Source organism: Pseudopipra pipra, chromosome 2 (genome assembly GCF_036250125.1).
Source record: "Pseudopipra pipra isolate bDixPip1 chromosome 2, bDixPip1.hap1, whole genome shotgun sequence".
Taxonomy (NCBI): Eukaryota; Metazoa; Chordata; class Aves; order Passeriformes; family Pipridae; genus Pseudopipra; species Pseudopipra pipra.
The window spans coordinates 111,931,509-111,958,793 of NC_087550.1; the positions used below are offsets into that span (position 1 = coordinate 111,931,509).

Sequence of the window (27,285 nt, forward strand, 5' to 3'; positions counted from 1 at the left end):
AAATCACCACTTTTGCTTTTCCTCGAGTGACGTGCTGATGATAAAGCTTCTGTTAGAGATCTGCTTTTGGGAAAAAACCAGCATTAAAAACAGATTGAATTTACTGTGTCTGAAAAAAACAGTAGTGGAAAAACATGCCTCAAATACATAAATGTTACTGTTCAACACAAAAATGTCAAATGTGCACGAGATCTCTTCTGTTCTCGGAGACCTTGGTTCTATTCAGTAAATATATTCGGTTACTAGTGGTAACTTGGAAGACTTGAGAGCAGGGAGGAGAAGGAGGGATAACCAAACAGAAAGCTGACAAGGGGTGCAGCTGTGCAAGCATGGCTTGTCTGGCTGGAGCTGCGGCGCCGCGGCCGAGGGATGAGTGAAAGCCCTGGTAGGTCACGGCACAGTTTGTTCTTTCTGATTTACGAGTCCCACACTTTGAGTATGTCTTGGCTTTGCTGTGTTAATGGGTTCAAGTGCCCAGGAGTGTGTGTGTATCTTAGGCAGGCACTGGTTACGTTGGGTGTGTCAATCATCAGGCAGCAGCACTGTGCAAACAATGGCAAAAGAGCTGCTGCATTCTCACACCCTTGAGCAGACTTATGCTTTCCAAAATGTAGAGCCAGGGGTATGTCACTGTGCTTTCCAAACTGGACCCTGAAGAGGGCTGGAAAGCAGACAAAAGGGTCTCGCTGATCAAGGTTATGGTGCATTGCCATGTGAACGTTGCAACCAGTATTTCGAGCACAGTCACTCAGCTCATGCGGGTGCTGTCGAGCCAGGGAGAAGGAAAATAAATAAAGCAATATGCTTGCAGGTACTGCAAATACATCACATCCTGTTTATTACATAGAACTCCTCCCACCCTATTAATAAAACGTCCTTAAGGTTTCAAAGTGAAAAGCTCAGCAGCTGCTGATGCAAATGACAGGAGCAGAGTGATGATGTTTTATACCACCCACAGATCAAGTCTGAAAGCTTTATTTACATACTGCAAGGCTGTTTGCATAAGGCCTTGCCTGCTTTGGTGCACGGGAAATCTGGTGGTGAAACAATTCAGTTGTGTTACAAAATTAAAAAGCATTCTAAAGACTTAAGACATTAAGTGCTCTTTGCGTGCTGCTGTATTACATTCATAAAACACCCAAGCCTGGCTCTAATGGGCTGTAAATGAACTCTTGGTGAAAAATTTATCAAAATAAGACTACAGACAGCCTGGGAGAGTGCCTTCCAGGTTCCTCATAAAGACTTCATATCAATTAGCAAAGCTAGTCCCAGAGAGCACATAACAGGCTTTACACTAGGCCTTGCAGATGCTGGGACGTGACTTTATTTTTTACAATACCAGTATTTACACCAACTGTGGGCTTGGGGGGATCAAGATTTTCAGTGAGAGCAAGGAAATGGTATCGTTTAGAAGGGAAGATAAACAAAATTGTAACTACCAGGAAAATGGGAAGTCAGAGCTGTGTGGGCTGAGTTCTGTCCTTATTTGGCTTTGGGGAATTATGTGATTTTATTCTATGACTCAGAGTTGTTTTTACAGCATTTGCGTCACCCAGAAAAGTTGAATCTGCATAAGACCCAGCATGTTCCAGGAGAGAATATTTTGTTCTGTAATGTGAACTTGCTAACAGACACTGACAGCTTTCATGTTTTGCTTCATTATTAGTATTATTGTCATTCAGGCATAAACTTCAGGATGTCTCAGAGCTATCAGTTTGTGTTACTGCAGCAAGTATATGCAGTATCAGGGAAAATCAAAGCACTTGGAGAATCATTTTACAGATCAGCAATAGTGAATTCCATTTCTGGAGAGGGCCCTAAGCTTTCAGTTTCCCTCCTTTGACCCCTGTTCACATGTGGAAAAACACAGCCTGTGTATGACGTGGATAATGTAACTGCCCCCCTCAGTTCCACCCGGATCTGACCATATTATTTTGCTTGCAGAGCCTAACCCATTATAGGTGCCACAAATTAGTCCCTGCCCTGAAGTGTAAATAGTTGTGTTTTTCCATCCAGGAGGGTGGTTAGAGAATTTGGCACATAATGCCCTAAGGAGTTGGCAGAACTGAAAGTAGGTGAGCTCAGGCATTGGTCTGAAGATGCAGCAAATACAAGCAAATCCAAATTTAGGACTTTGGAGGCTGGATCACAAGCACTGCAGCCTTGTGATGCAAAGTGCTGATCCAGTATTGGCTTGTTCTGCTTGTTCAGATGTGTTTGAGTGTTTCTGAGAAGTTATTTTCGTGCTGGCAGGCTTTGTGAGAGATCAGGTGGTGTCTGCCCATGTGGCTCTGCACTTCTGCAAGGCTGGAGATCATTTCTCTTCCTGCAGCTGGCACAGAGCTGTCATAGAAGTATGATGCTGACATAAGCACTGCTCTGGCTAGTTGGACAGAAATGAGGTTGTGTACCCTCACCCAGCCCAGAGCATGTCGGTGGTACCGTGTGGGTTGGCTTCTATTGACGGCCATGGAGGAGCCTCAACCTCCCACCCATTGCTTGGGATCGAGTGACAGCTTGGGCATAGTTGAAATCCAAAGCAAAATGAGGTTTTTTTTTTTGTTCCTGAAAGAAGGGCAATCACCTTTTACCCCCCTCTTTCCTGCACATCGCAGGCACTGGACTTTGCCTCTAGTTCACTGTGTCACCTGTTTGACACCGAGCTCAGGCACCAGGGTGTGCCATGACCCTGTGAGCCATTTCTGTAAAGCAAACTTCCTTCCCTCTCACCTACTAATTTTTCTTTTTAACTTTTTTTTTTAACAGCTGCGTTTTACCAGTGGTCTACTTTTGGCTTTTGCTTTTTATGGCTCATGTTTTGGCAAGGCAGAAGGCTGAGGCTCAGCAAGGTGCTGCAGCCTGGAGGGGAGCAATGCAGTAATCTGCTCTCTGTCTCTCCTCTGGTGTCCAGAGGAGAAGAAAATGAAGCCGACATGATTATCAGATAGCTCATTAACTGAATCCCATCAGAAATGGTCACTCCACAAATTCTTGGTGATTTAATTCCCCCATTTAATTATTTCCTCCCCTAGAAATGATTAGCTCACATTAGAGACAAATTACCTGTTAATTTTCCATTTGATTAGTGCTTTTCTAGGCCCTAGTTAAGCTTTCTTGCCTTATGTCAGATTTGATTGAAAGCAGGCACCCAAGTCTTTTGATTTGGGTTTCTATTAATGTTTCCATTTCCCCTTTCAAGTGTGAAAAGACAGGCAGGGGTCTGACAATGCCCATAGGACCTCCTGGAGAGATGGTTCCTTCCCCACTTCTGCTGTGGACTTTGCATGAAAGATAAAAAAACCACTCCAAAATTAATTACAGTGCCAAACCGTGACCTTTGCAGCTTCTGCTGCGCTGGTGCCCAAAGTCTCTGAGCCTTGATTTTTTTATCTGCCTGAGTGTTTGTCGGGCACGGGGCCAGGGGCAGTGGCCTGGAGAGGGGCTGTGGTGGCGAGAGCTGCCTGTGAGGGCTTTCGCAGTGGATGAGGGAATTATCTTGGGGTCTGGTCTCTGCTCCTGAGGCTGCTGCTGTATTTTATCTACAGATTTGCTCAATGCAAAATGCAGAAGCTGTCCAGGAAACAGAAGGCGATGCTTTCACCCCCCCGCCCCCCTCCCGGAAATGTTTGCAAATCCCATCTCCTCTTTCACTCTGCGTTCCTGCCAGACAGAAGCCGCTGGCATTATGTATTCATTTCGCTGCACAGTGTCATGATTTCAACAGGAGGGGGGGATAGTCCCTTTTTGATCCGTGCCGGCCCGTTGCTTCTGTTGGTGGGGCACTTTAGGGAGAGGGTGGTGTGGGTTTGGCTCTCTCCGTGCAGTGGAAAGCAGGGAGCTCGGGGCTGCTGTTTGGCAGGGGAGCACTGAAAAACCTGCTGGTGTATGAACCGTGGGTGATGTTGCTGTGGAGCACAGTTTGTTCCTGCACACTCCCAGGGGAGTGGTGGCAAATGCTCAGTTCAGGCTGGCGTGGGATGGAGCTCAGGGAGCGCGCTGGGGCTGGGGCTTCCCGCACGGAATTAGGTGTGTGAGCAGTGCCCCAGCGACACCTGACAGAGCGTTTTTGGACTGGGCTGGTAGGTCCTGCACAGGCATGATGGAGGAAAGGCAAACAGATTTCTGTATGGAAAGGAAGGCACATTCCATGCTTGAATAAATATAATGTTCCGATCTCCCTCAGCTGCTGCCTAAGCCCCACGTCTCCCAAACCACTTCTGTCTTCGGTGGATCAAACATTCAGGCCCAGAGCCTTGAGGGTGTTTAAGCTGCTGACAACCCCAGGTGAACACCTAATCCTGTTTAGGTCACTCAAGTGTGAACAGAGCCACTTAAACACAGGTGCTCCTGCCCAGCACAGCCCCAGAGCTACAGGGGTGGGTCTCAGACAAGGTGTGTCCAGATCTGGGCTTTGCTGGCACAAACCAACCTCACTGTATTGTGTTACTGCCCTGGCTGCTCATCCCATTCCCCTGCAGATGCAACTGCCTGTCCAGTTGTGAGGGACCTGTGTGTCCTCCTCTTTTCTGCATCCTGAGATGAGGCTGTAGCCTTTCAGCCCTCAGGCAACATGCAGCCAACTTGCAGCACCGGAAGGGTCCCTGGGACCTGATAGGATGTTCTGTCAAGGTACCCACTTAGCATCTACCCCAAATAATAATCCAAGTGTGTCCCATCTTGGTGCTTTTATTCATTGCTTCCATAGTCTGCTCTTTCTTTGCAAGTTTTAAATGGCACTACTTGTGGCCTCAAGCAGGGAGGCTTCCCCATCTAAGGTTAGCATTTTTGTTACAGTGGTGAGCCCATTGCTCTGATAGGAAAGAGGGAGACTGTGGATGGTCTGTCACCAAGTGCATCTGAGTGGCTGCTGTGAAAGAGAGTGCCAAGGAGGGAGAGGATATGTTTTGGATACCCCAGGACTGCTGCCCTGCATGACCTGTCATGCTGCTCCTTCTGCCTCCCACACCCTCATGTACCAAAATGTGTCTCCCTTGCACAACCTGGTAAGTCTCAGAGGAGAAGTGTGAAACAGCTGCTGAAATCAAAGGGAAATAATAACCATAGTGAGAAATTCTGGGTAGAAGGCAGGTTTTTTTGAGGGCTGTGGTATCTTGCAGAGCCCTGGTGTGATTTTTTTTTAATGCTGAACATCTAGCCCTCCGTCTCATTTCCCACAGATCGGCTTCATCAGTGTGATTCTGCAGCATCTCTCTGCCCCTGCCTCATACACATTGTTTGCCTCCTCGTTTATTTTCTGTTTCCCACCATACAAGGAGGGCAGATAGTCTCTTCTCTCTGTTATAACTCAAATCAGGCACAGTACGTCCAACAGCGTGTTGCAACGCACTTGTTGCTTAAGTCCAGCTGTTGTGGCACAGCTTTTCTGACAAGAGCAAAGAGGGTTTTCCCCACCTGTCTGCGGGCTCCTGTGAATCTGACTCAACCTGCACAGCATCCCTGGATGCAACCTAGAAACGGTTAAGAGATGAGAAGGCTGCAGTGCTGCTGCTGTCAAGCTGACAGGAGTGGAGCTTTCTCTTCCCATTGCCAGTTACTAGGCTTAGGACTCAGTGCCGATCCTATCCAAGAGCTGCCTCCTCTGCCACTGTCAATTCAATGTCTCAGAAAAAGGTGTTGAATCCCTTCTCCCCCAGGTATCGAGGTCTTCTGCAGCTGGCAGGAAACAAAGCCTTTTGGATGAGCAGAAGTGCTGTACTTCTGTGATCCACAAATATCCCCAGTGTGGGGGATTTGCTGTCTTTGCCATGTCATGCCACAGGGACTTTTTTTGGTGACGCCCAGGGTTGGCACGGAGGAGGAGATGTCAGCAGCCCATAAGATCACAGGCAGGGAATGAGTAGGAAGCAGAATATGTGGGTGTAAATCTGAGCTTAACTCCTGCAGTGGCTGCTCCCCTCCCACCCCCAGGCTCTGCTAGCTTTAATCATCTTAGACCCGTGTAAAAACTCTGCATATGTCAGGTGGGGGATTGTAGGGGCGGGCCAAAGGTGGCACAGAGGATGTGCCAGGTACAGAGCCCAAGGAGCATGCCCCAGAGTTAGTAAACTGGTTGGTTAAGAAAGTCACATGATCTGTAAGGATAAAAGGGCGCGCGAGTTTGAATTAAATCTCTTTGTCTCACCACCGCACGAGGAGCATCACTTATTCCTTGTTATACAAGGGTCACATGCCACATATGGCGCCCGAACAGGGACAAATTTAGCTTATATTAAGTGAGATAAATATCCTGAATCAGGAGATTAGCCGGTGACTCCGGGATCGTCTCGATTTTTCGGAGATGGGAGTCTTTACCGCAAAAAACTTTGACGTCAGTAAACCCCGTGGTCTTAGTGGCATCTAAGAGACGGATAGTTAGTTAGCGAGCTCAAAAAAGATTAGGTAGTGCACGGAAGAAGAGAAGAAAGAGTTAAGGAAGAAGCCGAGAGGTCAGAGCAGGCAGCCGGAGAGTGCGGAGAGGGTCCATGCAACATCAAAGCCGGTGAGTCTGTCTGCAGCGAAACCGCACGTCTAAGACTGTTCTCTGGGCGAGACGTGGCTGCAGCTCGGAGCCCCGAGCTGCGGAGCACCTTAAGATCGTCAGGGAAAAGCCTGTTGATTCCCTAAGTGTCGGTCATTTGGTAAATGCGGTATTCCGCTACCGACTGCTGCTGGATCACGTGCGAGAAGCTTTCGCTGCCGCCCGTACCATCCCAGCCCCACCGCGAGACCCCCGCATTGCCTTTCTGCCCAGCGGAAAGCGCAAAGCTCCGTGCCGCTGCACCGCCGGCCGGCACCTAGTGCCTGTTGCCTAGCAACTACTAAACCCGTAGTTTGAAAGTACCCGAGAAGCGGCCGAGCCAAGCACGTGTGCTGGCCGCCCCCTGCGCGTCTTGCGCACCGGAGGAGACTTGGCCAAACTCCTGCCGGCCCCTGCCTGTTAGTGACGATAGTGTAGACCCTTCAAGTTGAGGAAAAACCTTTCAGAAACCGCGGAAACCCCAAAAGAACTTTCTGCCGCTTTTCGCCGCCAACCCGGCGCCTCGCGGCGCCCGCCGAGCCGCGCGCGCCGAGGACGCCCCGCGCGGCCCCGGCCGGCGCTAGGACCGCGCGGCCCCGAGCACGCCGCCGGAGCCGCCCCCGCGGGTCCTAGCCCCCCCGCCGCCGCCGCCGCCGCTGTCCCGAGCTTGCAGTCTGCGCCGGGACACCAGCCGCCAGCGCCGGAGCCCCACGGTCTGCCATCGCCGAACCAGCATCTGCCGAGCCTGCCCCCGCGCCGGGACCTGCCCCGAGCTGCAGCCGCCTCCAGCCGTGTGCAGAACCGCCCACGCCGCCGGAGCAGCACCCCCCTCGCCGCAGCCGACACAGCCCGGACCTCCCGAAAGCCGCAGAAAAAAGACTGCCGATAGCCCAAACTGCTTCAAAGGGACTCAAAACGTGTGCTCCCAGCCGCTCGAAATGAGGTAACATAAGACACCTGTTTCCATAGAAACCTCTGATACATTGAAACAAAACTCAGACTCTGGGGTTTTGCTAAACTTTGCAACATAAAGCAGTTTTACTCTGATAAACTCTGCCTGCACGAGGCACACAGAGAAAGACAAACAACCCACACTACACCCCCCCCCGCACACACTGCTGAAAGCAAGCACAGCACAACATGATAACACAAACTCAGGGATCATACCGGGAGACACGTGAGCCACGCAAAACGAGTCGCTGGGAAGAGACAGACACTGCCATGCGAACTTCTGACCCCCGGGTCCACACAAGGCAGTCCTGTTACAGTGATGGGGAGAGTAATTTAATGTATTCATCCCCTTTCGCTGCAAATGATCAGCGACCGCATGGCCAGCCATGGCCGCAGCCATTTTCCCCCCCCACACAAACTGTACTCCAACCTTTCTTTTCCGGCCGAGAGCCCAGCCCCGCCCCCCACTCGCCACCTGCACTGACCACCATCCCCCCACAAGGAACCGGTTTTGCCGAAACCAAAAGGGGGGAGGGATGGGAGGAATGGAGGGAGGGGGAAGGGGAGAGGGAGATGGAGGGGGAGAAGGAGGGGGAGGAAGAGCTAAACATAGTTCCAACGGGAGGGATCAATAGGGCACAGGGGAAAATTTCAGCTAACATGTGGGAACAATGTCTGGACGAGGCAATACGAAAGGAAAACCTGAATATTATTCAGGCTTGCCCAGGCGATATGAGCCTAAGCCAGCCCCCTCAGAGTCGAGCCTTCTATGAGGCCGCAGAAATCCTGAGGCAATTGGTAAGTGGTTCTGGTCTGTCCTTAACCAATATATTTAAATATTTGGAGGCATTGAGTTACACCTACCCACTCACTACATCTGACTGGAAAGAACTGATAAAACTAGTTCTCAGTGACACCCAATATACAGTCTGGTTAGCTGATTTCCAGAAAAATTGTTCTATTCATAGGAAATACCTACAGGCAGACACCACGGCACATCAATCAGGCGGAAAAGCAAATTATAATTTAGATTCACAATCAAAATACCATAAAGAGATAGCCAGGCAAGCCCTAAAAGCTATGAAAAACATTATCACTGCAGATCAAAATGATTATCTGTCCAACAGTGGAGAGTTACAAAGTTATACTGAGTTGAATTTAAGATGTTTGGACCAGCTACAGTCGACTTTAAACAAACAAATTGAATACAATGAAGCCAGAGAGATGCTGTACAAGCAATTGGCTTTTGAAAGAGAAAATGCAAGAGCTTTGCAGAGCTCTCCTACAAGGGAGAACTGTGATTTTACTGAGCTAGTGCAACCCTACCAAAAGGCTAGCTCTGAGAAGCAGCTACCTGCCTCTCTAGCTGCAGCTTTAGATGCCCAGATGAGAACACACAAGGAAGTCAGACACACAACTAGTTGTTTTAGTTGTGGAGAAATGAATCACTATCAGGAGAATTGTCCCTGGAAACCCCTAATTGCAACATTCCATAAACACCCTAGCAGCAGAGAAATGACTCAGTTGTACCAAGGGTGCCATACGCAAAACAAAAGATGTGCTACAAGTATTGTATTGCTTGTAATAGCATTGCTAGCTGTACTCTTTTTTAGCACTACTGTTCATGTGCAAAAGAGAAAACTACTTAAGGCAAGCCACACACCAATAACCAGCCCCCAAAATAACCATGTACCCTGTACCCCAAAGAAAGGTGACAGGTGGAAAACATTACAGATGCTAACAGCAGAACACGCAGTCAAAACACATGCAGAAGCCTTGCAGATTGGACTGCCTCTATTTAAAGGGTTTCTAGCAAATTTGTCACAAGTGGTAACTGATTCAAAAAACAATTCCTTTACCATTCTCTGTCACCCTGAGGATGCCCAGAAACCCCTCTTTTCCATCATGGTTTTAAGCAGTGCACAAACTATTCAAACTCACTGCTGGGCTGTACCTCCTCAGGAGATGCAAAATACCTCAATGAAGTATCAGACAGCCATAATACATCATTATGCAGAAGACACATTAATAACCAGTGCCACAAGAAATGAACTGCTAATTGTTCCTGCTGTTTTAACCAAAACTGCCCAAGGTGCAGATCTTCAGTTTGTTTCAGGAAGGATCCAACGACCAAAATTCTGGACTTGCCATGGAAAAGATAACACAGCAAAAAAGCTCTACACAGGTGACACAGCTCGAGGTAAAAAACATTTGTATTTACACGAGTTGCAGAACCCTCAGAAGGCTACCAGTTGCTTAAAACCAGTTTTAGCCATAAACAGAGGGAACCTACAACCTCTCTTTGTGTTGCTAGGGGAGAACTCCAACTTAAAGTCTGACAAATTGTTGATTACAGAGGCAAACCAAAAATTAGAGAATTATACCAAGGTAACAAAGAGCAAACAAAACAGGGGAGATCCTGAAAAGCAAATCTGCCTAGTTTTTGTTTCCAGCAGGTATGAAGCATTGCAGCTTTGTTTCAGTGGGATCAAACTGAGAGAAGCCTGCTGTTGGTTCTAAAACAGCCTTTTCTGTCATACCCACCACCTAAATCTGTGTAAGTTGCTATTGAGTTTGTAAGCTTGTCATTTAGGGCAAAACACAACTGAGGATCTGGACAGAAGAAATCCTGCCTTTACCAACATTCCAGCCTTGAAAGGACAATTTGGATAGGATGACAGCTGAGGACGCTGGATTTCAAGATGCCCTGGCAAGTTTTGGTGGTAATATTTTAATCCATCTCCTTAAGCACAGATTGTGGCAGAAATCAACAGTTTACCTTTAAAGGCCACACCAGATGCAATACTGAACCAATGAAAGGCCTCAGGGCCTTCACATATGCATCTAGGAAAACACAATATGCTGCAATAGACTTAAAATAAATCCTGCCACGGAACAGTGAGAAAACTACAAGCCATGAACTAAGCTTCTGTATAGTTCTGGACTGATTGTCATTACCTTGGGAAAAATTTAAAACAATCCTTTGATGTTATAATTGTGCTTATTATGCTATGAAGTTGATAATCTGTTTTGAAAGTTAATTTCCTTGAGATATTGTTAACCCTTACCTGTTTTTTGAAATGCGTTCTGGTTGGTTCCTGTGAGTTACAAAAAGTATGATTTGTACACAAATGCACGCAAAATCACATCCTGACCTGCCACAGCCAATGACTGACAGAAACTGAAAAGCTGCTAAAGCAGCAATGTTTAACACTATACCCAGAGTTTTAAAGCAAACAATTGCTTCATTCATTCTCCATCAGAATACAGGTTCTCTAAGAGACCATTCAAAATAACAATCAATAAAGCTACATCATCAAAGTATGCCACACTGTCAGGAAACCACCCTAGAGAGTTAAATGCAAATGAGGCTTGGCGATCAGAGATATACATTTTGAATTGGACGTATTGAAATTGTACATGCAAATAGATATACATTCACAAAACATAACTGCCACTACATTCACTAGACAAAACACAAAAGTGTAAAACACATGAGTTAGTTGCTTAGCAAACCTTTGGTACTCTAAAATAGATTAACATTAAAATTAAGCAGTTACTTCCTATGAAATAGGAAAATTCTCATGTCAAGCATTTCACACTGATCCATAAAACAGTAAAAACACATATTGAAACACGTGCTAAGTTTAAACAAAAGGGGGGAGAACTAGTGTAACCTGTAAGAACATCTGGAAAAAGCTATGTATGTTATCAATTTTTGAGTTGTGACAGTGCTGAAAGAAGCAGGTCTGAAAAGCAGCACACACCTCAGGCGTTTGTTTCTCCAAAGTTGCTAATCATAGTAAGATTTGGTTTCAGGACGATGGATGAGATACCTAGGTTTGTGACATGGAGAGAAAGCTATGCCTAAAAGTTATAGAAAAGAACTCAAGCAAGTTTCTTCCAGGTGTGTAAAACCCTATTCAATATGTGACCACAGCAACAGGAACCAGAGCAACGCAGAAGTTTGGAAAAGAGTTATGTTATGTTTTCAAGTTTACATTAGGAAATGACCAATGTGGTGAAAAGCAATCTCTGGAATGTGTGTGTGTGTGTTCATGTGTGTGTTCAGTACGGTGGCCACCGATGTATGATATGAGTGTGTGAATGAAAATGGTTGTGTGATTGGTCAAATAATAAAAACCAAACACCTCACAAATAACATTACCTCAGCCACAGGTCGCTTTTGAGAAATTGTAGTTTGCTAAGATTACCCTGTTCTTAAATAAAGTTTGAAATCCCCAGTTATAAAAACCCTCAGATTAAAAAGTTATAAGTTTATACACAGTTAAGATAAGCCCCCAGTTAATAAAGTAATTATCCAAGTTGCACTACCCTATAGGAATATAAGAAGGTTTTAAAAAGGTTTACATTAGAGTTAAGCAACTGAGCAAGCAATGTGCCGGATCACTGCGAAGCTTAGTAGTTTTATAATGTTTTGATTGTTAAAATTGTTGTTTGCATTGTTGTTTGCATTTTTGTTCATACTGTTTTTGTGACTTCTTAATATAATTAAAAGAGGGGATGTGTAGGGGCGGGCCAAAGGTGGCACAGAGGATGTGCCAGGTACAGAGCCCAAGGAGCATGCCCCAGAGTTAGTAAACTGGTTGGTTAAGAAAGTCACATGATCTGTAAGGATAAAAGGGCGCGCGAGTTTGAATTAAATCTCTTTGTCTCACCACCGCACGAGGAGCATCACTTATTCCTTGTTATACAAGGGTCACATGCCACAGGGGATGTGTGAGTAGCTGCATTACTGGAGCTGGAGAACCTAAACCCCTTGCAGATGGGCTTGGTAGAAGCCTGGGGAGAGCAGCGTGACAGATGTCTGCTGATGGCTGCACTGGTTGCTCCCAGGGCAGCTCCTGATCCCAGTGACTGCTCCATCTCCCCTCTGAGGTGCTCTGGAGCAATGCTGTGTTTTCTCACCAGAGTTTCAAGTGCACCATGTTTGGATTCCCTGAGTTTCTTTGTCCTTTATCTGTGACATCCTTTCTTAGTGGCCCAACACATTCCCCACCCTGTGGGGAGCTTTTCCTCATACAACTGTGGGGAGGAGCTGTGGAGTTTTTCTTATGCTCCTTCCCTTTGCTAGGAGGGGGCATGGCTGAAAGGTGTGTGTGTGTCTCTTTGTATTGCAGTACACAGAGGTCTCAACCACAATGAGCAGTTTTTCATGAATTCTCTTGCTATATTTTCATTCCAGTTTTTTACCTGATCTGGGCTTGATTACTCACGGAATGTATAGCCATTGCATACTCAGTAAGGCATGATAAGTTCACTTAAGAAATCTTCCAGATCATCTGTAATTGTATGTTGATCTAACCTTTGGTATAATGTACTTGTTATTATGGTATTGAAGTTTATTCCTGATTTGATGCTTTGCTCCTTTCCTGCCTGCCAGCAACTTTGACAGACAACAGATTCTATTTTAGATCTATTACGAGGTGATTATGGCTGGTTGGCATGGTGGAGTTCTCCTTGTTACTTGGCATTCAAAAGTGTTAGTCAGGTAGGGGAAAGTACCATGACAGATGGAGTGAAAATCACATTGCAGCACAGCTGTAGCTCCCCAGATCCCTTCATCCAAGAGTTCCTGTGCTTGTGGTTCATTCTCCCCAAGTATCTGACCTGACTACAGAGCAGGCTCTTGATAGAAATGTCTGAGCTAAGCAGAGACAGGTAAGTGATGAACCTGCCCCAAATGTTGACACTATATAGGAGAGAGAAGGTGGCACTGCTCCTGTCATGGAGGTGGAAGAGATGAATCACCAGGAGGTGAATAAACTGTCTCATGAGCCCTGGGAGGGCTGTTGGCCTGGACAATGTATGGGCTGTTGTGTGTTTAGTGCAGATAGGCTGTTTCAAGAGGTGTTTACAGTGTTTTGCGTAAGTTCATTGGGCATTGCCCAGATGTGGCTGTGAAGGCAGATTTATTAGGATGAATGGACTCACCAGCCACCAAGGGGAAATTAAGTGGAGCTCACTGCCATATGTCCTTGCCTTCCTGGGTGTACTGTGCAGCATTCCCATTAGATAACAAGGAACTGCAGGAAGCCACTGCCTTGTGGAAAGCATGGCATGAGGACTTCAGCAGGAAACAAGCAGCTCTGTATTACACAGGATAGAAATGACCTCACAGATGCTGAAAGGCTGTGGCAGAGCAGCTCCCCAGCTGCTGGTGAAAGCGTCATGAGGCCAAACCCTCCCAGGGCTGCCTGGCTGTGCACGCCCACACCACTGGCACCCTTGGCTTAAGCAGGGAGGGCAGGCTGACTGGTACAGGTGCTGCCAGCCTTGACTTTCCCTGTCTGCTGGTGTGACATGTGAGCAGCAGCCGCCTGCTCGGACACACGCCGGGCACGAGGTGATGCTGTGCAGCTCACTGAGCTGAGGGCTGCTCAGGGGCTGGAGTGAGGGCAGGGCTTCCCTCACCCTGCACAGAAACACAGATGCTGCATCCCCTGCTCAGGCTTCACCAGCAGTGGTTTTTCCCTGAACAGAGAAGCTTGAGCGTGGCTGGCCAGTTTTAGTCAAAGCCAAGAGTCACAGAGCGGATGTGGGAGATGTAGATTCAAGTTCTTCTTCAGCTTTAGTTAATACAGATCTGAGCCCAGCTTCCACCTCCTTCTCCAGGGCTGCTCTGGGTATTGTGAGGAGTTACCTGGTAATCCAAATGGTGTTGTTTTTCAGCACTGCATCCATACACATGTACTGCAGTGGGAAGCAGGAACTTGCTTCCATGGCAAATGCTCAGCCCCTCACTGCAGAGCAGCCCACACTGCTCCTTTCTTGCTGGAAATGTTACTGTTTGATTGGCATGAGGGAGACATGAAACCACTTCCACAGGATGGGCTGGGAGAGACCTGGTGAGCTGATGTAAAAGCCAGTGGCCTGGGCAGTCTTGGAGAGGGTCTGTGTCCCACTCCAACTGCCAGGCAGCTGGAGGATTTGTTCTTCATGGAGCTCCATTCCATCCCCCTGGCTCCCTGTTGCCTGTGTGTGGGGTCTGCATGGGGTGGGTCTAACTGGGCAATTGGCAGAGGTTTGGGCTGACAGATGAACACACTAGCCCAAGGTTTGCTGTGCATTGCATCTGCTTCAGGCTGCCTACCCTAGAGTGTGCTGTTCCCTTGCAGAAGATGCTCGTGCTGCAGCTGGGCTGGGCCTTCAGATTTGGTGCCCAGCTCGACTCTTTCTGCTGTTTTTTTGTCTTCACTTCCTTACCCTTCACGTGGGTAAGCAGCTTTTTGGCGGCTATTTCTTGCCAAGTGCTGCTGCTGGCTGACTTGTCTCATCCCTGCTTCCTCCTTCCATGGACCAGGTGGTGAAGAGTCCCCCAGGGTTACTTCTGTGGGCAGCCTGCAGCCAGCTGAGCCCTGCCATGAGGCACTGCCGGGCTGCTGTGCCCCTGGGCTGGGTTTGGACATCCTGATGTGCCCAGCACTGCCTGTGCTCTCAGTCCATGGACAGGAAACTGTTCCCACTCAGACCAGCTCTGTGAGGGCAGCCCATGAGTGTGTGTGTGCCTGCAGCACTGGGAGACATGGCTCAGGTGGGAGGGAAAGCGGGGCAGCTGCTGCTGTGAAATGGAGGCCCTCCTTGCTGAGGATAGGGGGGAGGACATTGTGGGGGGCACAACACCCTTCTGTCCAAGGGGTGTCTTGAGGTGGTGTGGGTCTTCTGCAGCCGGCATGGGACTGGCAGAAGGCAGCCCAACGAGGACACTGCACAGCAGCCTGAGGGGGCTGGGTGGGCTGTGAGGGGGCTGTGACAGAGGGAGAGGGTCAGCAACATCCTGTGACCTGCGGCACCCATACTGGGCAAGAACTGATGGTCCTGGGATAAAATGGGACCCCATTTGGGTAGGGATGGGGGAAGGCCTTGCAGGAGAGCGCCTTTATAACACCTACAGGTGCCCTCAGGGCTCTGGACCTTTGTGCCTGAGCCAAGTTTGGTGGCCTCAGTCCAAACAAAAATGAAACCCCTGCCTGCAGAAGAGAAGCTGTCCTCTCTTCTGAGCAAGGGAGAGGCTCTTTAATCCTTGCTCCTGAAGTCCTGGTTGACTCCTCAGCTTCTGCATTTCCTGTAGTCATCAATATCACTCGTGTACCAAGCACTATTTCTGGTGGCGGTGCGGTCTGTGCTGCAGCTCCAAACCCCAGCACGGCCACACTGGTCCATCCTGTCTGCTCAGAGCACAGTAATCCCACCACAGAGGCTACCTTCTGGCCCCAAACCTACACCATCCGGAGCCGTGAGCGCAGCAGTTGTGTGACCACCCCGAGTGCAGCCTGGTCCCACGGGGCAGAGCCGACAACAGGAGCCCTGTCGAGAAACGCTGAGGCAGCTTCTTCAAAGGTCACCCCAGTGATTACGTGCACAGGAAAGGCTCAGCTGTGCAGCACAGCTGTGGCTGTGAGAAGAGGGGAAGTGTGCACCGAGCTGCGAGTGCTGTTACAGAAGCTCAGGAAACCAAAGCCTGGGGCAGGTGGAGGGGCTCGGGCGCTCTGTGGCGCAGGGACCTCAACCCCCAGCACTGGTCCCACACATGCAAGCAGCTATCAGAGATTAAAAACAGGGGACTGAAGATGTTCAGCCACTGGAGTTAGGCAAGCAACTCTGCCTCTTCACTGCTGTGAAGAGGGCAGTGCTTGGCTGGAAGGATCTGGACATGCAATGCCTGGGTTCCATCTAACCCAGCACTGGTGTGTAATGGTGTGGAGGTGTCCCCAAAGCTGAACACCCTCAGCTGTTTTGTCATCCTGTCAGTGAAAATGGGCCCTGCTGAGGGCCATGATGGTGCCCACAGGTGGGTGGCTAAAGTAGACAAGATGAGACCTCTCACCTTCAGTTAGGGGAGATGAGTCCCACCAGCTGTTCTTAGCCAGCCTTTGAAAATGAAGCAAATGTTTTAATCTGAAGTGGAACCACTACAAGAAACAGCCCCCAATGATCATTTTAAATCATATCAATGTGTATCAGAGATAGGAGCTACATACATATCCTTAAGTCACTGTCACATGGAATGCCCCTGGCCATGAAGAAATGGGTTGTTAGAAGCAATCTCGAGTCAAGTCTGCACAGGCTTGTCCTGCAAGACAGGCTTTTCTTCACTGCCAGCTGGTGAAGCTGTGCCAAGGTTTATGTCCCCACAGCACACACTACTGGAGCAGAGCAGGCTCCTCCAATCAGGACTGAATTCTTCAAGTTTTTTTGGTGGAAGATCAGATATAAATGTGTTTGGTTTTTTTTTTTTTTTTTTTTTTTTTTTTTTTTTTTTTTAGTTTTTTTTTTTTTAGTGGCAGCAGAGCTCTGCTGCTTTCTGGTCTCAGATGCACTGCTCTGTTGACCTCTGGCATCTCCGAGTTCCTAGAGATTAAAAAGGGCAGACCATGAGGAAGAGCCCTTAGTGGCAAAGAAATTAACAGCACAGAGCTGCAGTAGCAAGGGCTGCAGCTTCCGAGTCTACTTCCAGCCTGGCAGCCACAGCAGCTTCCCAGCACTGAGCATCTCTAGTGTGCTCAACCTTCAGCATTAACCAGCCATGAGTCATGCTCTGAAAAATGCTGAGGTGTGGTTTAAAGCCCAAGTTTGGTTCTTTTAAGAATAAATGCTGGTCTCCTTTATGTACCCTCTGGTGTTTAAGGTTTTCTACCTAAGACGACATGAAACTTCTCCTTTTCTGGCCTCTTTCTTGCGTTGTCATGCCCTTTCAGGACCAAAGGTTATGAGGAAATGAATCAGAAGTTGCCAGAAGTTCATGGGAGCCACTGGGTGTCTGGCTTGGTGCACCTGCAGTGCACCTGCTGAAGCTGCTCTCAGGGTGATGCTCCCTGACTGTGGGAGACTTTCCTAGAAACTGTGGTCTCGGTGTGCCTCCCATTCCCAGCTCCCCAGCCTCCCCCCAGGGCATGTGCTGAGATGTTCATACCATCTCTGTGCTGAGGTCTGGAGGTGAGTGAGACTCCTGCTCATGGATGACACACAGAAATACACTGCTGTGAGCCCTGGGGCTGCTGCTGCTGGCCAGGCAGGAGTTCCAGGTGTGCAACACAGGTTTGCCGGTGAGGCTGGGGGTGGGTGGGGCTCATGATGGGGCAGGACACAGACTGTTTCTGCTGTTTTACCTCCAGCCACAGTAGAAAAGTCTGGAGTGGGACTGGGCTGGATCGCCAGGCCAGCTGCAGTCACTGAACTGTGTATGTGGGATGGATGCTGATGGCAGAGCTGCTGTCAGAAGCTCCTGCAGGAGTTAACAAATGTGCAGGTCTATGGTGAGGCTGCTGCTGCAGGATGTTCCCTGCCAGCCTTCCTGCAGCAGCTGGTTTCAGCAGCACTGCTAACAGCACCACAGCTGCTGATTCTACAGCACGGACCTATTGTAGAGTAGACACCCACAACCCCAGAAGTAACTGCTGAGGTGCTCACAGCAAGGCACAGGGGAGCCCCAAAATCTCAGCAGAAATGTGGTGCCTTGGTGCAGATCAGTCCCTCCTGGTTTCTGATTTAGTGTTGCCGTGCAAACCGAGCTGCAGGTCTAATCCCTGGGGAGCTGCCAACTGATCACACAACAAATTGTGCCAAAGTCCCACATACCTTCCCTGCCCACTGCCTCCCACCTTGCAGACAGCATGTGTGCACCTGGGAGGAGACATAATTTCTGATACCACTGTTAGGGCTCTGGTAAATGCTGGGGAAGGAAAAGCAGAGAACAGCACTTTCTCCTCCTCCCCCTTGTTTTTTCCATGGCTGAAAGGCCGGTGATCTGCTTTCTGTGATCAGGTGGGTTGAGGCTTCCTGGTATTCCCGTGGGAACCAGGACTTTCAGGGGAGCCATCAGCTGCCCTGTCACTAGTAAGCACCCAGACAGTGCCACTTCTGTCCCCACAAAGTCTCCAGCAGCTTCAACTCCGTGGCAGAGGCTGCAACGTGCCCGTCTGTGGCTTTTGCAAATCTCTTTCCTCCTCTGCAAAACAGCACAGTGCAAAGCACCGAGGTGCAAAGCTGTGGGGGTTGTTACAGCAGGGTGGTGGGAAAAGGTATCCTTCAGCTAAAAACAGTGCTATTTGGGTCATCCCCTCCCCTCCAGGCTGCCCCCACAACCAGCCTGCTCATGCTGTTGAGACAGACACAAATTTCCGGAGGTGCCAGCCAGATTCCTTGAGATTGAGGGAAAGCTAAACTAAAATAAACCTGGTGTATCTGGGTGCTTTAATTTGCAGGAAGAGCCGAGCAGCAGCAGGCTGGTTCCCAGCTGAATCTTTCCTGTTGTATCAAGCATAAATTCATCAGGTATTCCATTTCCTGGGGAAAAAAAAAAGGCAGAATAATTCACTTAGAAATAAAGAGTAGAGCTATTTTTCCCTCTGACATGGTGAATGCAATTACCTAAGGCATGGGAGGCTGAGATAACTCACTTATTCAGCCCCCACTCTGCAAGGAAACCATCATCATTCTGTCAGAAAAGGCTTTATAAAAGAAATCACATCCTGAATGCTAAAACATCACCACGTACAGAAGCTGTCCTTATGATTTCCACGCACTAGCTGCAGCATCACAAGCAAAACACACACATAGACAGGGAAGAGTTTGTTATTGTAAGGGCTATATACACCATGCAAGCTCCAGAAAGGGTTTGCTGACCCTTCTCCCAGTGTGGTTGTCCTTCTTCAGGAGCAATTCCCAGCACAGCAAAGCACACTGGCATCCTTTTAGCAGTGTGGGAGCCATGCTGGAGCTGGGAAAATGTGCACGGGGAGAGTCCCAAGCTCTGTCTGCTTGGAGAGCTCAACGAAGGGAAGTCGTAAGCCTGTGCTTGCCCCCAAATTTAATTCCATTTAGGCTGCACCCTCCCACCTCTTCTGCCCTTACATAATGGAGAGTGGAGTAATGACTTTCAGCAATGCTGTTTGAGTGGCAGCAGCCCAATTCTGGACTGTATATTTTTTTTTTTTTTATGGTGGGGGGAGAGCAGGTTGGCAGAGGGGAGAAAGCATCAGTTTGGTTTGTGTGCAATCCCTGTTTTGCTCTGGGAGCTTTAGAGGACAGACACATTCTTCCATCTCCGCTAATCCTCCTCTGATACAGAGGATTTTCCTGCCATTAAATGATAGCTTGTGAGAAAAAAATGCCAACTTTTCAGGGGCTGACTCGCATGGCTAATGGCAGCCTCATGAGCAGGAGGGAGGACACAGCCACTGCCTGGCCAGGTAAGCAACGCATCCGGATGATTTCTGTTGGGAATTTTAGTTTCAACTATTTGATCCTAAGCTGGTTACGCTCCTCTGTACCACCACCTATTTCCTGGGGAGGCAGCCAGCCTGTTACTGTTGGTGACCTTTCCCCACATCAGATAATAGGAACCTGACCTTGGCACGGCTGATGGAAAGGATGTGGATGAGCTCCCAAAAAGCAGTGGCAGAAAGCTGCAGGATTCCCTGAGAAGGTCAGTGTTGGAAGAAAGATACTCACCAGGAAGGTGTTGGGGACTTCTTCATTTTGAAAGTGTGTGAGAGAAGAGCTTTTTTTCTTCATCTTCCTTTCTAAACATAGATCATTTTGTGGACAAATGATACAGGGAAATGACAGAGGATGAAACCTGTCTCTGTTCTTCCCATGTGCTTTTAGATCCCTCAAGTTTGCTTGCCAGACCTGAAATGCCACTAGGGAATAATCAAGGTAATGTTTGCCATCATTTTAAATGGTGAGTATACTCTTATTCTGCATTACCCAGTAGTGGATTAGACAGATCATTTGGAAAGGTGGTGGTTAAATACTCAATTATTGCAATCAGCGTCTCTTTACCCTTAAAACTCTGCAACATTTTTTTTAATTTTTTTTTAGTCTCTCACTGTTTCTTCCAAATACTGAATTACTGTAGTATTTAAAAAAACAAAAGAGATCATCCTTGGGGAATTTTGTTTATTCCTTAATGTCACAAATATTTTTGACCTTACTGCTCTATTTCACTGTTTTTCGAAAACACGCATTTCATTTGAGCACCCTCTGCGTCAATGAGTTGGAGGCATCTTCCAGCCACTGCCCTGTCTGTGAACACAGCATTAAAAGTAAAGAACAACCTTTTTGGGGAAGGAGTAAGGTGGGAAAGGTGGGAATGTTTAAGGCTATGTTGGTCAGAGATCAGGGGAGAGCTAATCTGTGCTCTGAGCAACAGCTCTCCTGAGGGTTTACTGGGGTTCAGGTGGAGACTGTTTTCCAGCTTCCCTTGCAAGAGAAAGAGGGAGAAATTGCCACAAAGACTGAGGTGCTGAGGGGCATCTCTGAGCTCCTATTGCTGGGGGGATATTGTCTCATGGGATGATCCTCAAGTGCTTGTTTTCATGTCCTGCACAATGCAACACTTATAAACAGGGAGTTACACTTATAAACAGGGATCTTGGCAGTCTGCTGTGAAATACCACTTGCAGAAGACCCAGATTTGGCACTTGTGTGTAAGGAAAACAGGCTGGATATGGCTTGGGTACAAATATTTCCTTAACCGAGTGATTAGAGAAGAAGCAGGGAGGGGAAGGAGGGGATTTGGTTATCAGCAGACTTGTTCCTACCCTGCACACAGTGCACAAAGCAGTGGGTACAGGTGTGCTCTGAAGGCCAGAGATGTGACTGAGCTTGGGGCAGCTGGTTTTAAGCATTGAACTTGCTCAGGACACTCTCACCTATAGGACAGCCTATGCACATATGCCCCTCTGGATGTCACCCTGAGCCCATACAAGGCTCTCATACCAGCAGCAACACTTACATTCATCGTTTTCCAGACAGCCACCTGCAGTCAGACATTTGGGAACAGGCAAATCCTTAATCTGTCTGGCCCTCAGTTTATGTAACTGCCTGACAAAAACAACATATGCCCCTGTTGGCAGGCACTGGGGTGGGCTGGTGCAAAGGGTAGGGAACGAGGCAGCCCCTGGGCAGGCTGAACAAAGAAAGAGCAATCTGAGCCCAGTGTGTTCTCCCCCCTCTTGTCCTTGGGCTCCTCATCTACTGTCCTCCCAGGGCCCTGTCTGAAGGAGACTTTCCTTTAGCTGTGGCTGTTAGATAAGGGCTGGGCAAAAAGGAGGAGAGCAGACAAACAAACAAAATGACAATCTGTCTGAAATCCTTTCCACCTCTCACAGTCCTTCACTATCATTTATCCTTGAAGTGATGCTGTTTTGCTAATTCTCCAGTCACAATAGCGTGGCCAGGCATGATGGGACCTGAATTTTGATGAAGAGACCACAGCTAAAGTCCTTCTGGGATGCTCTCTAAATCTCTATCTAAATCCCTCTTCCACATGCAATGACCAGGATGGTTTGAACAGAACCATCTGGGCAGTTCCTGGATTGATGCCCTTCAGTGGGGACCTGCCCAGCAAATGTTTTTACAAGTCTCCTGCTTGCAGAAGCCACAGGCAGTGTAAACTCCTAAATACAGTCCTGTGCATGTTGCCTTTAAAAAGAGTGGAGGAAAGGCAGAGAAATTGCAGCTTGAATTGTCATTTGTTCTGTACATTAAAGCCTCAGGGACTGCTAAAATAAAAGCTTGACGCTTGCTGAAGCTGATGCTTCCTGGCATATCACCTCACAAGTCTGTCTTAATAAAAATGCCCATTGGGAATACAGCTGCAGTGGGCAATGGCTGTGCTGCAAACTGCTGGGAGCTTCCCTGTCCAGACACTCAGCAGGAGTGGAGAGGAAAGCCTGTCCCTTGGCCCTGGGGGACAGACATGACCACAACAGCAGCAGCACCATGATCCCAGCAGCGCTGTAATAAAGGTGGCTGTTGGTATCTTATGGTTTTTTTTTAGGGGAAAGAAAGAAAAAAAAGAATTAGGCTTATGTGGGAGCCAATAAACTGCAGCAGAAAAACCAGTCAGGAGCAATAGCACCATTTCCTGCTAGTGACTACATGGAGTTCTCTGGTGTGGCTGCTCATTTTGTTGAGTAGCAGGTAGGATATGCCCAGGAGAGCAATTACAAAATGGGCTCTACCTTCAGTTCTTCTTCTCTAATGAGTTTATTTTCCTAGAATCAGAGAATGGCTCGTGTTGGAAGGGACCTTAAAAATCATCCAGTTCCAACCCTTCTGCCATGGGCAGAGACACCTTCTACTAGACCAGGTTGCTCAATGCCTCATCCAACCTGACCTTGAACATTTCTAGGGGGGGGGCATCCACAACTTCTCTGGGCACCCTGTGCCAGTGCATCACCATCCTCGAGTAAAGAATTTCTTCCATATATCTAACCTAAATTTCCCTTCTTTCAGAGGTAAAAACCATTTTACATAAAAAAAATAATTCATTTTGCAGATGTTTTGTTGACTGGATGTTTTTTCCCCACAAAAAGAGCCTGTTTATGGAGGTTCATGTCTCCTATTCCTTTTGTTCTTCTCTGATTTCTCCCGAAGAGCTTTCTTCTCTTCCTTGTTGTACACCCACCTGCATGGGACTAACCTGAAAAGAAACAACAGCCACACACCTCTCATGTCAGGCTTATAAAGGACAAAGTGGCTGCTCCCATCAAACATAAGGCACTATGATGACTCTCTTGAGAATTGGCAAAACAGTAAAAACTGTGCTGGAGGTGCAGAGTATCTCATCTATGATGAGATCATGAAGCAAGCAGTTGAACAATATCTCTTAATTTGTTTTTAGTCATGCTGTTTTACCAGTACACACTGGGAATGTGTTTTTAAACACTGTACTACATCCTTCAGAGCTGATAGTTCCCCTTCCAGTGCTGCACTGGCTCTGGTGGAGAAAGGTTACGTTGACTGAACAAAGGAAAGCAGCAACAAGCATGAATTTGACATATCCCAGGAAATCAGCTGATCTCCCCTGCTCACTGCCTGACTCAGCATACACTGCCCTCCCCTCTTCCCCACACAGAAATACTGCTATAATCCATAGATGCTGGCCTTCAAAACATCTCTGCTTGCTCCCTGGCTAAAAAATCTCTACCTTCTGCCTGGCCAAACCATGTCCCCATCAGCCTGCAGAGATACCAGCTGCAGAGACACTAAGAAATACTAAAGTCTAGGTGGGCCCCCTCTTGGGGAGAGAGCAGTTAATCAGAGATGATGTTCTAGATGATGTATATTCTCAGTGGGTTTAACAACCCCCATAGAAGACTGTTAGGAATCCTTCACAAGAGCTCGTTGCTCAGCACTGGAGTACAGGTGGCAATTAGCCTGGCTAGAAGGGAGGCAACGACAGCATAATTTGTTTTTCCTGTGGTGACTCATACATTTGCTAATAGTGCATCCCTACTCTCTCCTGCCATGCCTTTGTGGGCGTGGCACCTTCCTGCCCGGCAGTGATCCTTTGGATCCCTCATGTCCACGGGGTTTGGGCCTGTGTCCGGTCCTGCCCTCCCAACTGTGTGTGCACCCAGGAGCGGAGCTGCTCCGTCCTCTGTGACCGCGCCGGCCTGGGGCAGATCCCCAGCGAGTTCCCTTGTGAAGCCTCTTCTATCAACCTGGACAAAAACAGCATCAAGTTCCTCTCCGAGAGGGCCTTTGGGACCTTGCCTTCCCTCAAATCCCTGTCGCTTAACCACAACAACATCTCCTTCATCACCCCGGGGGCTTTCAAGGGGCTGCCCAGCCTGACCGAGCTGAAGATGGCCCACAACGAGTACATCCGCTATCTCCACACGCGGACTTTCACCGCCCTCAGACGGCTGGTGAGGCTGGACCTGGCGGACTGCAACCTTTTCAACATCCCAGACAGGATCTTCATCGAGCTGCCTGCTCTACAGGAGCTCTTCTGCTTCCAGAACAACTTCCGAAGGATCCCAGGTGCCATCAGGGGCATGGAAAACCTGACCCACGTTTACCTGGAGAGAAACAGGATCGAAGCGGTGGCCTACAACTCCTTGCAGGGCCTGAGCAAGCTGAAGTACCTGAATCTGCAGGACAACAAGATAAATGTCATTCACGAGCGAGCCTTTCAGGCCTGTCAGAAGATGGAGTACCTGTACCTGAACGACAATTTGATCAGCGAGCTTCCAGAAAACTCCTTCGATGGCCTGAGGCGCCTGAAGATGCTCAACCTGGGGGGGAATTTTCTCAGGAACGTTTCCAACACCTGGTTCAGGGACCTGGGGGAGCTGGAGATCCTCTACCTGGACCGTAACAGGATCAGCTACATTGAGGAAGGGGCTTTTGAGAACCTCACCAGCCTGGTCTCGTTGCACTTGAACAGCAACAACCTGACGACCCTGCCCTTCTCTGTCTTCGAGCCGGTGTATTTCCTCGGGCGGCTGTACCTGTTCCGCAACCCCTGGGAGTGTGACTGCCGCATCGAGTGGCTCAAGGAGTGGATGGAGAATTACAGGCTTGTCAGGGATATTCCTTGTGCCTCCCCCTCCTCAGTAGCTGGGATTGACCTGACGGACGTGCTCTACGAGAGGTCGCCAGAAGGTTACTGTCTCGACCCGGTGGAGCTAAACATCACGTCTGAGGGTCCGACCCCAAGTGAAGAGCCTTGGTCTACCACAGAGAGCAAGTTCAACAGCCTTATCTCCAAACTCTTGCTCCAGATGGGCCTTCCCGAAGAGGTGTCAAACGCCACCGAAGTCTACAGTAACACCACGCAGCTGGATGGACAGACCGAAGGGGTTTCTTCTGGCGTGGGGGAAAAGAGTATCGAGGCCGACTCCTCTTCTTTTTACCTCCCAGCACTTTTTACAGTGATTGTTTTGCAGTGCAAATAGTCCAAGGGCTGTCTGGACTGACCATGGGTCCTGCTTAAGCGTTTAGTCCTTGCACCTACTTAGTCATTAGGGAGAAGTTTGTACTGTGGGCCTATGATACATAACTGGCTCCAAACTCTTCCAGGCTGGGTTGGTTGGATCTGGCTCCAGATTCCCCTGGGAGCTGGTGGGATCCAGTTCAAGGCTGGTCCCACTCTGGGTAAGAGACCTGCCCTTTGGGTGTCTCAGAGCCTCCTGGATACTCACAGAGCTCTGTGGAAGACGAGTAGTAGCAAGGTTGAGTTTTGCCTAGAGAGACTTGTGATGGTCCCTGTACCTCGACAGGATTTTGATCCATTCTCCCTCTGCTATCCTGGCACAGATGCAGGAGAACCAGATGGACCCACGTTTGTCAAAATATTCTTCTCTGAGGCAAAGCTACTTAACAACATACTTATTAGTGTCATTTCAATGTATTTAATTTTATTCAATTAATATATGGTTACAAGGAATACACTGTTTTTATTTGTAGATTATTTCATGGCATGGCAGCAGGGGCAAAGCATGGTGATGACAAATGCAACCAGGCTCTACTAAATATTTTATATGTCCACCACTAATGTGTACCACATACTGTATCACATTACGCCATACTAACCAACCATGCTGTCATTTTCTTTTATATGGCATCTTACATGTTTTATCTTTGAAATCTTCAATGAAAGCTGCTAATATGACCAGAAAGAATAATAATGTTTTATGTATCAAAGCACATTAATAAAATAATTTGATATTTTGCTCACAAAAGTAAATTAACTGCTTGACCTCCCTTTTTTTTTTTTGAGATCCTTGAATAACTCCGGTGGGGTTTTTTGTAGGCTACTCAAATTGGGTGCATATGAATGTCCTTTCATGGTCTAGAGCAAATGGCAAGCTGTTTATTGCAGCATAAATATTTTCACTTGGAGCCTGACCACACTTGCATTTGTGTTAAGCAGAAACACTTTGAAATATAAGTAACTATATAGAAATACGTCTGTGATTTTTAACAATATTAAATCATTATACATGGCTTATCATACTATGATGTACACGTTCATATGATATGATGCAATGTATACAACCCTTTATTAGTGCTAAAATGTCATGAAGGAGGAATAAAAATGGAAGTTAATTTTAAGAAACTATCAAAATATTTTCCATAGCCCCCTTTTCCCCCCACACCTTCCCTTTCCCAAGCAATTGAACACGAATGTGGCTTCCTCCCCTGCCCTGAGGGTGCTGGAGTGGCAGCAGCAGAGTGGGAGCTGCCCTGGCTCATGCTTTGCTGAGGTGGTGATTCAGTATGGACACCACATTGGCTAAACCTGACTGAGATGAGCTGCCCTTGCCTCTGCACCTTCCCCCATACACACACAGGATGGACTTTGGGCATAGAACAGCTGAAAAATGGTGGGTAACCTACAAATTCATGCATGAAAACTTTTTGCTAGTTGCTCCTGTGCCCTCTTACATCTGTGATTGCCTGGGATAACTGGGGAAATAAATGAACTTTTTCAAAGAGGGCTCAACCCTTCAGCAAAGGTGCCTTGGGTCAGGTCTGTCCATGCTGGCCAGGCCAGGCCAGCTGTGAGGGAGAGTTAATGCCCTCAGGATCAAGCATCACTGGCACCCAATAACCCCACAGAAGGTCCCACAGTCCACAGGGAAAACAGCTCTGAGGAAAGGCAACATCAGCTCCTGTGCAAAATGGTCGTGACCTCCTCAATCTCTGGAGCAGCTGCTGCATGAACTAGAGGAGCTGCCTTTTTGCCTGCACATTTTTCCAACAGAAAGGTGGCATCTCCAGCAGCTTCAAGACATGTGCCTTGAGGCATCCTTGTTTGGCCTGCAGTGCTCTGTCCAAAAACAGCTATTTCTTTCTAACTAGAACTGGAGATTTCCAGAGGAAACCTGAGTTCAGGGAAAACCAAACCTTCCTTGTTGCAATGGCTCCTCAGCTTTCTGTAGCTCAATCACAGTTTCCCAAGGGGAAAAAAAAAAGCCAGATGGTTTGATAAATGCCTATTTGACCTGTTCCGTGAACTAAATTCAATGAGTTTGGATTTCCAGGCTATTTAT

At 48.0% G+C, this 27,285-nt stretch overlaps 1 protein-coding gene across 5 annotated transcripts; it reads left to right on the forward strand.

Moving 5' to 3' along the window:
* Nucleotides 1–26,195, forward strand: NYX (nyctalopin). Of its 5 annotated transcripts, XM_064646895.1 has the most exons (4): nt 1–385; nt 19,614–19,680; nt 19,824–20,174; nt 23,786–26,195. In XM_064646895.1, the coding sequence occupies exons 3-4, from the start codon at nt 20,153–20,155 to the stop codon at nt 25,183–25,185; spliced, it is 1,422 nt and encodes a 473-aa protein (XP_064502965.1). In that variant the 5' UTR covers nt 1–385; nt 19,614–19,680; nt 19,824–20,152; the 3' UTR covers nt 25,186–26,195. The 5 variants fall into 5 exon arrangements, with proteins under 5 accessions (XP_064502965.1, XP_064502963.1, XP_064502964.1 ...); XM_064646893.1 differs by having other exon boundaries at nt 19,614–20,174; XM_064646894.1 differs by lacking the exon at nt 1–385 and having other exon boundaries at nt 18,241–19,916; nt 20,099–20,174.
* Nucleotides 26,196–27,285: the final 1,090 nt, after the last annotated feature.